This window comes from Dasypus novemcinctus, chromosome 8 (assembly GCF_030445035.2).
Source record: "Dasypus novemcinctus isolate mDasNov1 chromosome 8, mDasNov1.1.hap2, whole genome shotgun sequence".
Taxonomy (NCBI): Eukaryota; Metazoa; Chordata; class Mammalia; order Cingulata; family Dasypodidae; genus Dasypus; species Dasypus novemcinctus.
In genome coordinates this window covers 62530292-62544858 of record NC_080680.1, presented here as the reverse complement: position 1 = coordinate 62544858, position 14567 = coordinate 62530292, and the positions used below count along the sequence as shown (strand labels likewise).

General features: G+C 34.0%; 1 protein-coding gene across 8 annotated transcripts in view; it reads right to left on the bottom strand.

Moving 5' to 3' along the window:
- The window catches only part of DENND4C (DENN domain containing 4C), a 165237-nt gene that overhangs the window by 34450 nt on the left and 116220 nt on the right, over nt 1-14567 (bottom strand). For 6 of the 8 annotated variants that reach the window (XM_004465470.5, XM_004465471.5, XM_023590834.3 and 3 more), the window contains 4 exons: nt 10724-10930; nt 4570-4698; nt 4246-4390; nt 3836-3982 (listed from right to left, as the gene is read on the bottom strand). In XM_004465470.5, the coding sequence (XP_004465527.2) occupies nt 3836-3982; nt 4246-4390; nt 4570-4698; nt 10724-10930 (628 nt within the window). The remainder of the gene's footprint in view (nt 1-3835; nt 3983-4245; nt 4391-4569; nt 4699-10723; nt 10931-14567) is intronic. The other 2 variants (XM_012527880.4, XM_058301915.2) reach the window with 1 other exon arrangement.

Below are 14567 nucleotides of genomic sequence, written 5' to 3'. Positions count from 1 at the left end.
TCTGATCCCTGGTACTTCCTAAACAAACAAACAAATAAACAAAACCCCAAAAAAACATGATGAGAGCAAGTCTACGGGACATAGGAATCAGTTTACAGGAGTTCCCATTGGCCAACATTGGGATAATTTGAGGATCAAAATAAATAAGGACAATAAAGACATATAACTCACTGAATAAAACATAAATACGGGAAGCGGACTTGGCCCAGTGGTTAGAGCCTACCACATGGGAGGTCCATGGTTCAAACCCCAGGCCTCCTTGACCCGTGTGGAGCTGGCCCATGCACAGTGCTGATGCGCGCAAGGAGTGCCGTGCCATGCAGGGGTGTCCCCCGCATAGGGGAGCCCCACGCGCAAGGAGTACACCCTGTAAGGAGAGCCGCCTTGCGTGAAAGAAAGTGCAGCCTGCCTAAGAATGGCACTGCCCACACGGAGAGCTGACGCAGCAAGACGATGCAACAAAAAGAAACACAGATTCCCGTGCCGCTGACAACAACAGAAGCGGACAAAGAAGAACACGCAGCGAATAGACACAGAGAACAGACCACTGGGATAGGCGGGGGTAAGGGGAGAGAAATACATAAATAAATGAATGAATGAATGAATGAATGAATAAATCTTTTTAAAACAAACAGAAATACATAAGACCATACTAATAAAGGGAAATTCTTCCATACAATACAATGCCATTTTATAAATGAGGAAGAAGTGATAAAGTTGGCAAAATCACCACTTGTAAACCATTACTGGTAAAGACTGACTGAGGCAAGAATAGTTGATGGATGCTAAGTTTAAATGAGAAGACATGATGAGAAAGAGGGTATTTTTTCATGGTTTCAGAGTGTCCTCACAGATTGCTTATTATCTGTAAGGGGATAAATAGTAGCTATACATAGAGAAACAAGATAATCACTGTGGCTAGGAGATAAAAATTACCACCACCAATGAGGGGCAGAAAGACATTATGTGCCTGTGGCAAGTGGTATGTGATCATCTGAGGACACATCACTTAACTAGTAGAGCTGTGGATGCGTAACCTAATCTAACCACAAGGAAATGGAGAAACCCCAAATAAGAAACATTGTACAAAATGACTCAACTGAATTCTCCATAAGGCCAAGGTCATAAAGACAAAGAAAGGATGCAAAACTGTGCCAGGTTAAAGAAGAAAAAAGAGAGGGGGACAAATCGCTACAAAGAACATTAGGATTCTGACAAAATATAAAAATATAGAAAATAGCATACCAATGTTTTCCTAATTCTGATAACCAAACTATGGTTATGTAAGAGAAAATACTAAGAGAAATATTAGGAAGTAAAAGGTAATGTATGCAACCTGCTCCCAAATGATTCAGAAAAAAAAAATGTGTGTATATGTCTAGAAAGAAAATGATAAAGCAAATGTGGCAAACTAAAAGTGAGGGAATCTGCATAAAAGATATTCGAGATTTCTCTGTATGATTCTTGAAACTTTTCTATACATTTGAAAATATTTCAAAATAAGGTTTTTTAAAAGTCTGTCTGGCTTTAAAGGTCTATAATTTAAGTCTTAAATTAAGACCAGTTATCAGAGAATTAGAATAAAGGATGTCAATGAAAGACAAATAAACGAAACTGCTATACCTTTCAATTTCCACTACTGCCACTGAAACTTTAGGTTTGCCATTAACAAAAGACTTAAACGTTTTTTTAAAATCTGTTATTAAAAAATAACTTCAGCCACTGTTTCATTGGTCTGCCCACTCCCAGAAGTCTGGTAAAGCAATATGGTGCCATGAAATGGACAGTGGACTGGGAACTGGTTAAAGTAATTAAACCCAGATATGTTCCTAACAAGCTAAGTAACTCAGTATCAGGTGCCAAGTAGAAAGATTATGTGAGACAGTCATTAATGAAAAGTGCAATGCAAGCATCAGGCCTGGAAGTCTCTCCAAAGAATCCGATGACATCACCAGAAACCCTAAAGAGACACATGATACCTGTAAATTCAGTCTCTGGGCTTCAGCCATTTGAAATGCAGCTAAAAAGAAATACAAGAAAGAGGGATCTGAAGGTTCTATTGGAGTCTTTATACCAATTACCTAGGACTACCATGAAGTTGTTTCATTTTTTCCCACTAAAGAACTAAGTTGTCTCTGTAATAAGACAAGTTTAAAAATCTACAGGGGGAAGCAGATGTAGCTCAATGGTTGAGCACTGGCTTCCCATGTATGAGGTCCTGTGTTCTATCCCCGATACCTCCTGAAAAAAAAAATTGGTAGTATTAATTAAAAAAAAAAAACTAGAGGTCTAAGGAGACTGTTTATCTATTATTATTACTATTATTCCTGGTGAACTTTGTTTCATAACAAAACTTATTTTCTTGGTTTTTCATTAATAAAATCCATTTCCTCTATTAAAATTTGAACAAAAATAAAGGAGGAAAAGGTTCACATGTAAAATAAAGTAGCTTTAAAATGAAAGTCTAATGAAAATTCCTACTTGTTGAAAGAAAGTTAATTTACAAACAGGATTGTGACTTATAGCCATATACTGACTTTCAATGACTTATATGTGCTCTAGTAATTATGGGAAGGTAATTTTACCCTAGGAATTTAACCCATCAGTTTTAGAAAGCAAAAACCCACTCGACAGCTTCATATGGAACAAGGAATTCAATTATGGTCATCATACTATTTAACACAATGTTACAAACTAACATAAAAACAAGAATTATAGCAAGCATAATATATTTTCAAATATGATAACAAATATGCTTTTCAAACTGACCATAAAATGTCAGTTGGATATTTTTAGTAGAATTTTTATAGGATTACATTTATCTGAAGTAGAAAAGTAAAAAAAACCCCAAAAACTCTAATTGTTTTCTACTTATAATCATACTTAAAAATACAGCATCAGGTCTCTCTTCCCACCCTTGCATATCAGAAAAATGTAACCTAATAAATGGGAAATTACCTGAAGTGGTTAACATTCAAGGGTAGAATTAATGCACACGTGTATCCATGGCTTCACGTCATACAAGTCTGTCTGCAACCCACACCATGACAGCCAAGGACAAATGCAGCACCAAGAAACAGCACAGAGCAAAAGCAGAGCAACAAAGAGCAGAGAAAAGGAAACTTCAGTCATTGAGACAAGTTCATCAGATGAAGCACAGGAATTAGACTCAGAATTCTTTTTAAAGAAAAGCTTGAGATATTAACAAAAAACAAACAAACAAAAAAACCAAGAAGAAGAACATGCAACACATATATTATCTGTCCTACATGCTGCTTTAATCACTCTTGTTTCGAATTATCAAGGACAGAAGTTATGCCCATAGCTATGTTCGTAAAAAATAGCTTTCATAGCTTCTTGGACTTTAAAATGCGCCATTCTAATTAATAACTATGCAAACACCTTTTATCATAGAGTTCGTGACTTATTTTCTTCCTTTTTTAATATTCATAATCTCAAAGATTTAAGGTATAGTTCCCATTTAATGAAAAAAAAAGATTTGTAAAGTTGTCATTAATGTTCAAGTTCATTAGCTCATAATTCCTAAAAATTATATATCATATACATAAATTAATGATAAACAAATGTACAACAGAACTGTTTAAAAAGCATCATCCTACAGCCTTGTGCATAGCACTGTAAAGTTAACTTTACACTACAGGAAATAAAGAACACTTATCTGCAGCCAAAAATGCAAATTCTTCCCTTCTTAAAACAGAGTATTTTTAAAGTGTTCCTATCAAATACACTCAAGAAAGGAGGGGAAAAGCTTTAAACAAAGGAAAGACTTAACATGAGAATAAGTGGAAGGTTAGTAACATCCATATTTTAGTACCTGTGCTGGATTGATTATCAGTGGAATCAAGCCTGATTAAATCTCTGACGAAGACCATGTGCTCACCCATGCTAGCATCATTAGAGCTATCCACGCTACCACGGCTCACCGTGTCCCCATCACTTCCACCTGTGGCATTCTGAGGAGCTAAAGACAAAGATAACAACAGTTCAACAAATCATGCACTGATAACCCCTGAAACTAAACATGAATGCCCCACAGTTTGTTTAAAAAGTTGCAGAACATTTTCTAAATTGCTGGGAAAAAACAACAACAGTAGTTTTGGAGATTAAAGCTAATCTATTTCTTCAGCTGGATATGAAAATATCAACCAGAATTTCATATATATAAGTTCATATATCTATAAAGCTTATGGTTCAGCAAGTATGTTTTTCAATCACATATATTACCTGATATTGAGGAGACCTGCAACTTTTGCACAGTCTTTTTAAGTGGCTGCCTAAATTGTGCCAAGCCACGCACCACATTCCGTACCTTCGTCCATAAGAAGATACCACTGCGGTTACTGCTAGGCCATGGGCTCTCCAAAACTACCTAAAAGTAAAAATAACGTTTATTAGGAAAATTTGATTTAAAAAATACATACATACACACCCATTATGTGTCTGTATATATGTACAAATATTTACAACCCCCAAACCTCCTCTAATAAAAAGTATAAAACTATCATTTCTAATTAGGAGGATATATTGCCTAATTTCAATTGTACTTACCTTATTATAATAACCATATGTAATAGCATTTGGCTTTATCTTAGCAGTTTTCATTTCAAATAAAACTCTCACTGCTAAAACAGGATGGCCCCAAAGTCCACAAAGCTGCATTACTACTCGATAGCATACCTAACAAAAAATAACATCAAATCATCAGTAGTTAGCATATTAATTTATCTGTGACTCACAGAGATATTTAAATGATTTTATCCAATTCTTCTCAAAGTCACTAAGTACTATTTTCTTCTTTGTTCTACTTTGAGAGTCTCAATAAATTATTTTTAAAATATATTCATTAATGGAAATACCAGCATTATTAACTATTTTATAAAAGACCTATGTGCACATACATGATCCATTTGTTTGAGTAATTAAGTCCACACAAAGAGAATGACTATTACTCTCCATTATTTAAGAAGGAATTCATTTAAAAATTAAAATTATTTAGATTCAATGCCACCAATCAAAATTCCAACAGCCTACTTTACAGAAATAGGAAAGGCAATTACCAAATTCATTTGGAAGGGACAGTACACCCAAATAGCCAAAAGCATTATAAAAAAGAGCAATGGGGGAGAATTTCACTGCCTGACTTTGAAACATATTACAAAGCTACAGTGGTCAAAACAGTAAGATAGACACATCAATCAGTGGAATAAATTCAGAGTCCAGAAATAAACTCTCACCTCTATGGCCAACTGGTGTTTCACAAACCTACCGAGCCATGTTAACAGAACAAAGCAGTCTATTCAACAAATGGTGCTGAGAAAAGTGGGTTATCTATAAGCAAAATAACGAAAGAGGACCCCTATCTTACTCACAATACAAGAATCAATTCAAAATGGATCAAAGACCTAAATATAAAAGCCAGGACCATAAAACTACTAGAAGAAAATGTAATGAAACATCTTAAAGACCTTGTGATAGTTGGTGGTTTCTTGGACCTTACATCCACAGCATACACAACAGAAGGAAAAAATAGATAAATGGGACCTCCTCAAAGTTTAACAGATTTGCACCTCACAGGACTTTATCAAGAGTGAAGAGGCAGCTGATTCAATGGAAGAAATATTTGGAAATCACATGTCCAATAAGGGTTTAATATCCACGATCCACGATAAATAAAAAGATGCTACAACTCAGCAATAAAAAGACAAACGACCCAATTAAAAAGTGGGCAAAAAAGAAATACAAATAGGGAAAAAAAAAACATGAAAAAATGTTCAAAACCACTAATGATTAAGGAAATGCAAATCAAAACTACAATGAGATATCATTTCACATCTATCAGAACGGCCACTATTAAAAAAAACAGGTAACTACAAGTGTTGGAGTGGAGTGGAGAGACAGGAATATTTATTCACTGTTGGTGGGTATGTAGAATGTTACAGCCACCATAGAGGACTGCTGGCAGTTCCTTAAGAAGTTGAATATAGACTTATCACGTGACCCTGCAATTACAACTACTGAGTATTTAGCCAGAAGAACTGAGTTCAGTGACATGAGCAGACATCTGCACACCAATATTCAAAGTGGCAGCTTCAAGAAGAAATGAAGTCATAAAGCATATGACAACATGGGTGAACCTGGAGGACATTATGTTGAGTGATGCAAGCCAGACACAAAGAACAAACACTATATGACTGCACTATTAACTAAATGTATTGTGTAATGTATTGTATGATTCTACTTATATAAAATGTAAATATAAATCAATTTATAAAGAGGAAATTAGATTAGTGGTTATGTAGGGCTGGGTAATGGCTGCTAAGGGGTGTTGAGTTTTTCTTTTCAGAGTAAAGAAATTGTTCTAAAAAATCTGTGATGATGAATGCACAACATTGTGATTATACTAAAGGCCAATGATTACACACTTTGGATAGATCATATTGTATATGAAAACATCGCAATAAAACTGCTTAATAAATAATTGTGCATACATAGCCAGAAATAGCAGCTATGTATAGCAGAGGAAACAGAGAGAGACGGAGAGGTGAAGAATTTTCTTGTTTGTCTGGTTTTTTGTTTATTGTTGTTATTATTGAAATAATGAAAATGCTCTAATAATGACAAGTGATGAATGTACAACTACGTAATTATATAAAATACCACTGATCATACACTTTGGATGGATTGTATACTTTCTTAATATGTACCAACAAAATTGATTTGTAAAAAAAATTAAAGTATGATTCAAATAGCTCTCTCTCCAATCACTACATTTTATATTCTATACCAAAGGATTAAAGGTATTATTCACAGGATACGTCTATGGCAAAAAGGATTCTGTAAACCTAAGTCTTAAAAAGAACAAGACAAAGAAAGTGAAATATTGTAGTATTACTAGCAAAGGCTTTTCTAAGAACTTGCATTTACTGAAGCAGTCTTGATTTGATCATAAAGGGACAAATCCATTAGAAAATAATAGATGTTAGACTCTATCAGTAGAGGTTAAAAATCACGAAGACTGAAACTGGAATCTCAAGGATTCCTGGAAAAGAAGTCAACCAGTTTACATCAATGGTGACAAAGCAGTCACAATCTACTGTAGCTTGACTTGAGAATAAGGAAATTTACAGAGAGAAGATACTCTTCTTGGGGTTTATAATATGTGTTTTTTATGACAGAGTTTAATGTAGTCAAGTTGCTTTTCCTATTAAAGAAAAAAAGACTTGGGAAATGGATTTTATTAAAGAAAACAGAAGAAATGAAATAGGAAAAGAGATTTTGAAGAAGCAGGATTAGTATTAAATACTATGAAGCTAGAAATGGGAGAATATAACTGAGTAGGAGAACAACTTTATAAATGACTAGGATAAATGTTATAAGAAACAACATGAATTTGGATCCAAAGGAACCAGAAAGATATATTAAGGGATTTTTAAAAAATGAAGCACAAGAAGGTTCTTCAGATATCGGAAGAATTGTCACCTATCAGGAGCAGTTTGTGCAATTCCAAAAAAGCCAAAAAGCAAGCTCAACATAAAACTATACACACTTTCAACAATTAGAGCTAATTCATACTCAAGAACCCACGTGCTACATACTTTCTACATAGACTCTCAGCTTTAGAAGCTGAAGTTAGACTAAAACACCTTGAAAATTCTATTCAACTCTAAAAGTTTGTGGGTTATGAAGGAATAAGTAATTTTCTATGTCAACTGGAATTAATCTGTACTTTCTAAGGCATCCAAAATAGTGAATTTATTCTGAAGTTGCAAAGTATTCCCTCAAATTTTCCATGTTTACCCACATAAGAACCAAGCACCAAACTAAAGAAACAGTAATAATATCAGGGATAAAAATTTCAATTAAAGCATTCTGTTGCCTATAACATTTTAGATTTCTATGGTAGGTGAAAGATGGCCATAAATTCTTTGGTACTTCTTGCATTGAGAAGCCTTTGACCCTCCCTTTCAATTGAAGGGGGAAAGCTTCTGAGAACTACTTGACCACCAGAAATTGGCAGAAGTGGCATTGTGCCAGTTTCCTGGCTTAGGGTTTAAAGAAATTGTCTGATTCCATTTCCTGTATTTTAAAATATTCCCTGTCTGAACTCCAAGGTGTTATGGCACAACTCCAAATACCACAAGGAGTATACCCGAGACTATGAGGGAGACCACCAACTGAGCCCAGATTTCCAGCCAACCCTGCCAAGGTACCTGGTGAACTTTTGAGTTAAGGCATCTTGAACCTCCAGACTAGACCAGCTAGAAACTGATTATAATCACGTGATCCCAACTGATATCATTTGAAGTAGGAAAATAACCAGGAATCCTTCCTGGATTCTTAGCACATAAAATAATGAGATTTAATAAATAGTTGTTTTAAGCTGCTAAATTTTGGGGTCGTTTTTTATACAGCAATCTAGAATATTTGTATGAATAAACTGATGAGACAATGTAAAAATAAGCTTTATACAAATATTTCATTTTTGTTAAAAATCCAGTAAATAGTTTTACAAGCAAAATACATTAAGCATTTTAACTTTAATTTAGCCTACATAGCACATACTATTTCTAGGGCTTCTAAGAGTTTTATTTTAAAATCTAAGTAACTACCACTTTTACAGACATAACATGTAGAACAAAGACTGCCAGATTAAAACATTAAGTATATGAATGAGACAGTGGGTTTCTAATGGTAAATCAGAAACTACTTAATTGCTAGGTGGCCTTATGTATGTGTCATTTCACCTAAGTTTTAAATTTCTTTCTTTGTAAAATATGGTTACTACATTAATTGTCTCACAAAGTTGCTGGGAATACCAAAGGAAATAATGTGTATGAAAATACTGTGAAACTTTAACATGCTACTCTATGTGTAATCTATTAACAGATAAAAATGTATCAAATGTGTCTCTCAAATATTCATTCTTAAGCTTTAATAAAAACATTTATTTCTTCTAATTGTAGCTATGTAATTATTTCAAGAGACTATAAATCTGTCAGTATAACTTGTAGGAATACAATAAATTAACCTCCAAATTTCAAACCTTGACGTGTCATTTATTGGGAATATAATCTAAAAAATTTTTTTAGTTTACAAATCATAATTGCTGCATGTTACAAGGCACAGAATATAATTATTTATACCAGAGACTACCAGATAACTTTAATAATTACAGAAGAAAAATACTTTTGTGATATTTTATGAACTTAAACTTTATCAAAGCCACTTAATCAAGTATTTTCCTTTGAATTTAGAGTATAGTAACATAATTAATATTTGTTCTCTTATAGAGCACAGTTTAAAACATTTAAAAATATACTTCATTATACTTTACCAAAGCTAAAACAATTCCAATATAAAAACTAACTCTATCAGTAATAGAAATAAGGAACAGATTTTTTTAAAACACTAAAATGTATGATGTGCAAAACCCTGATTCAGATCAAGTATTTTTAATTTCCAATTTTTTAATAAACATCAGATCAGAGAAAATATAATAAAAAATGAGAATATATAATTTAATACCTGTTTTCTAGCTTTATCTTCTTATTGTAAAAGCTTTTGTAATACAGATACTACCTTAGAGAAAAATCAGTTTTAGTGGAACCACAAGCAAATTTTAATATTGTATATTCTGTATTAGTTTCAGATCTCTTTTCTTTAAAAAATAAAAATAAAAAAATTTAATTATTGTTGAAGTCTCCTATGTGGCCCTCTGCAGCCCCCTTTCCCTTCAATCACTGTGTTTTCCCCCAAAACCCACTCCAGGCATTCATTACTCTGGATTTTTATTTATTTCAAGATCATTTTAAATTCTAATCCAGTTCCAAATACTATCTATAGTTATTTTAACACCTGAAATAATTTTTAAAGGGAAAAACAGCAAAGAGAAAGGCTAAACAATTACCTCAGTTTCCTTGGCTGTTAACTGGGCAATATCACTACCTCCCTCTTAGAATGGTTCTGAGACTTAAGGGACATAATACATGTAAATTGCTTAGCACAACATGCACTGTGTACTTACCAGAAGCCAGGCATTATTCCAGGCACTTCTGGTAAATTAACTCACTTAACCCTCAAGTTAACCTCATGAGGATGGTACTATCTATTATCTATATCAGTGGTTCTCGACTAAGGACAATCTTGCCCTCCAGTATCTGGAGACATTTTTGATTATCATGACTAGGGGATTGCTGCTGGCATCTATTATGTTCAGGCCAGGAATGTTTCCAAACATCCTACAATGCACAGGACAGGCCCCCAAAATAAAGAATTAAATCAGACAAAAATGTCAATAGTACTGCGGTTGAGCAGTTCTGATTTACATTTTCAGAATCTGAAACACATATGTTATAAAACCCACCCTAGGACACAGGTCCTAAGTGTAGAGCTACCTAATAAAGCACATTCCCTATCTTCTCCCTAATAAAGATATATTAAAAATCAAGTCAGTATTATTTTCTCTTTATTGTAAATATCTGGTCTAAGTAAGCAGGCCTCTGCTTCATTCCCAAGTAGTTTTAAAATAAATACATTTAAAGATAAACAATACCTACCAACTCTCTTGAAAGAGAATAATAATTTTACCCTTTCTGATTAATGTAAAATGCTTAGGGTCACTTTAAAGTAACTAAGAACTAAATTCTTTACGATACAAAAATAAATTCATCTTAGTAACAGTAATTCAATGTGTTATACTTGCCTCATCTAGTGGATCCACATCTGTTTTCCTCATCTTAATAAGCACATCATATGCCTGCTGAAGTGCTCTGACTTTAGGATGAGAAACTCTAACATAGGCTGGGAGGCAAATAAACCATAAGCTGTAACAATGACTGAACAGACACTTGGCCCACTGGGGTGGATTTGTATAACATCTCTTGGCCAATTTATGAGCTGTTTTTATCTCCTAGAAAGAGAACAAAATACGATATTAAGGTATTCACTAAAATCCTTTAGGGCTGGGGGAAAAGTGAGAGAAGAATTTAAAATATGACTCACAAATGAAACATTTTATAGATTTACTTTTGTGAGTGGCTTCCTATATACAGTGTCACATGGTTGTTTGAACACACACCTGGAGCAGCATTTTATACCATACAAGAACAAATTTGTTGGCAAGCATTTGTTTCCAAAGGAGACTGGAAATTCTCTGAGGGCAAAGATAATCATTATTTTTATAATATAATGGTTAACAAGGTATCCCTCACGTAGAAGGCACCAATGTGCTCGAAGGATGAAAGGATGACTAAAACCATAAACCTCCAATGTAACCACTTATAGCTCATAAGTTCTTCAATATCGTGTTATCAAGGCAGTAGACAAGAAGACTGCTGGAGCTGGCAAGGTCACCAAGTCTGCCCAGAAAGCTCAGAAAGCTATGTGAATATTATCCCCAAGACCTGCCACCCCAGTCTTAATCAGTGGTGGAAGATTGGTCTCAGAACTGTTTGTCTTAATTGGCCATTTAAGTTTAATAGTAAAAGACTGGTTAATGATAACAATGCATCGTAAAACCTTCAGAAGGAAAGGAATGTTCTGTGGACCATTTATTTTTGTGTGGCAGTTTTAAGTTATTAGTTTTTAAAATCAGTACTTTTTAAATGGAAACAACTTGACCAAAAATCTGTCACAGAATTTTGAGACCCATTAAAACAAAATTTAATGAGAAAAATAAAAAAGATGCCTTAGGATATTTCCTTACAAGGTTTCCATTCTATCCTCTTTAGCCCCAGTCTGTTTTAATTCCTTCACTGAATGAGACCTTAAAAAGTCCTATTCCTTTGCAGGCAACATTGTCTGGGAAAGTCTGTGGCTCTTCCTACATAATAGTTTCACAGTCATGGTCTATTTCTGATTTCATTCTGATTTAGGTAGAAGAGAGAATAGTTATCAAAATCACCTGCTAGAGCCTTCCAGATCTGTCAGACTGCCATTATATGCCTTGCATTAAAGATTCCTCTGCTGGGATGTGCCCTAAGTAAAAAGGCTATGATGTATTAATTTTTACTTTTGAGCTCTGTCTCCATAAGAATCAGAGTAATATTTGAGAACATAATCCCTTATTTTTCTAAGATCTTAAGGTCTTTTTCTTTTCCAGCTAGACTAAAAAAAAAAAAGAAAAAGAAAAAAAACTTTCTAGTGAAAATGAGATTTAGATTGAGTAGCAAAATGCTTCCATTTTAGAAACCTGACTTTATTAAGCTGGTAACAGTATTATACTTGCATTTTCCCTTTAGGCAATAATGAGAGAAATGCGAACTACCTCAGGTTACATCAGAAATTATGGCACTATCCTTGAGTTGGTAAAACCTGAATGAAGAGTTTCATTCTGGAATTGTTCAAGTTTTGAAGACACCAAAAATGTCAGTATATGTACAAAAGATGTTTAATTTTTAACCAATAACTAACCATAGCTTAAATCTTTATTACATAAATCAAATATAGTATAAAGAAAACTGACTAGGTTGTCCTAGGTTAACTTCCTTTAGAAAGTAATATTTGGTATAAAAGCATATTTACATTAGCCATCAGGGAAATGCAAATCAAAATTGAAATACTACTTCATACTCACTAAGTAGGCCATAATGTGGTCACCAGAGGTTCTCAAGGGGGGAGAGGGAAGAATAGGTTTAACATGGACCATTTTTGGGACACTGGAATTTTTCTGAATGATACTGTAATGATGGATACAGGCCATCAGATATTTTGTCAAAACCTATAAAATTGTGGGGTACAAAGTATAAATCATAATGTAAACTATAGATTGGTTGGTAGCAATGCTTCAATATTTGTTCAATTGTAACAAATGTACCACACTAATTAAAGATGTTATTAACAGGGAAAATGTGAAAGGGAGTGGAGGTGGGGTATATGGAATTCCCTATATTTTCTATGTTACTTTTATGGAATCTAAAACTTCTTGAAAAATAAAGAAAAACATCATTAAAAAAAAAAAGATGGCTGTAATAAAAACACAAAAAATGGTAAGTGTTGACAAGGATGTGGAAAAACTAGAATCCTCATACAATGTTGGTGGTAATGTAAAATGGTACAACCACTCTGGAAAAGTCTGGAAGTTCCTCAAAGAGTTCAACAGAGTATATGACACAGAAATCCTACTCCTAAGTATTCATACCAAAAAAAAAAAAAGAAAACATATATCCACACTATCACTTGTACATAAATGCCCATAGCAGCATTATTCATAATAGGCAAAAAATGGGAATCATCCAAATGTCTATCAACTGATAAAAAGATAAATAAAATTTGGTACTATTCACAATGGAATATTATTTGGCAATAAAAAGAAATGAATTTTTAAAAATAGGGTGGGTTGGGGGAAAAATACGCCAAATATAAGATATTGACTATAATTAGTAGTAGTAGCTTGATGATGCTCTTTCATAACTTGTAACAAATGTTTCACAACAAAGATGGTGGTGGTGGGGTGATGTATGGGATTCCTGTATGATGTTATCTGTGCATGTTTTGTAATTTCATAAGTTCTACTATATTGTTTATGTATGTTGATGTATGCATGATATACTTCAATACAATTTTTTAAATTAAAAAAAAACATACACCACAAGACACTAGTTCCAAGAAAGTAAACTTCAGCTACTTATTCTGAGAGATGACTATACAACCATACACTACACTGAATATTATTTTGAACGTACAAATGAACATTGAAAGAAGTTTATTGTTTAGAGGCCAAAAGGATTAACTACTTAATTGGAATTTCAACTGGAATTAAATCATTTTTGCTGGCAGTAACTGAATAAATGCATGTGTTGAAAACAATGAAGGGAGACTTGCCTCCCTTTTAATTAAATTACAATTCAAAAACAAACAAAAACAAAAAGAAACGAAGTATTGATACATGCCACAACACAAATGAACCTTGAAAACATGCTAAGTCAAAGAAGCAAGTCACAGCAAACATATTGTATGAATCTATTCATATTATAGGCAAATCTATAGAGAAAGAAAGTAGACCAGGGGTTTGCCTATGAGTGGAGGAATGGAGGAATACGAGATTAACAGCTAAGGTGTGCAAGGTTTCTTTCGGGGATGAAAAATGTTCTAAAATTTATTGTGATGGATGCACAATTCTGTGAATATACTAAGACAGGGAATTGTGTAATTTAAATAGGTGAATTATATGGTAATGTGAATTATATCTTAATAAAGTTGGTTTTTAAAAAATATAAATATATCCCAATATTTGGTTTTCTTAAAGCATAAAAATAGGGGAAACGGACTTGGCCCAATGGATAGGGCATCCGCCTACCACATGGGAGGTCTGCAGTTCAAACCCCAGGCCTCCTTGACCCATGTGGAGCTGGCCCATGCACAGTGCTGATGTGTGCAAGGAGTGCCACACAAGGGGTGTCCCCTGCATAGGGGAGCCCCATGCGCAAGGAGTGCGCCCTGCAAGGAAAGTCACCCAGCGCGAAAGAAAGTTCAGCCTGCCCAGGTATGGCACCGCACACACGGAGAGCTGACACAAGATGATGCAACAAAAAGGAACACAGATTCCC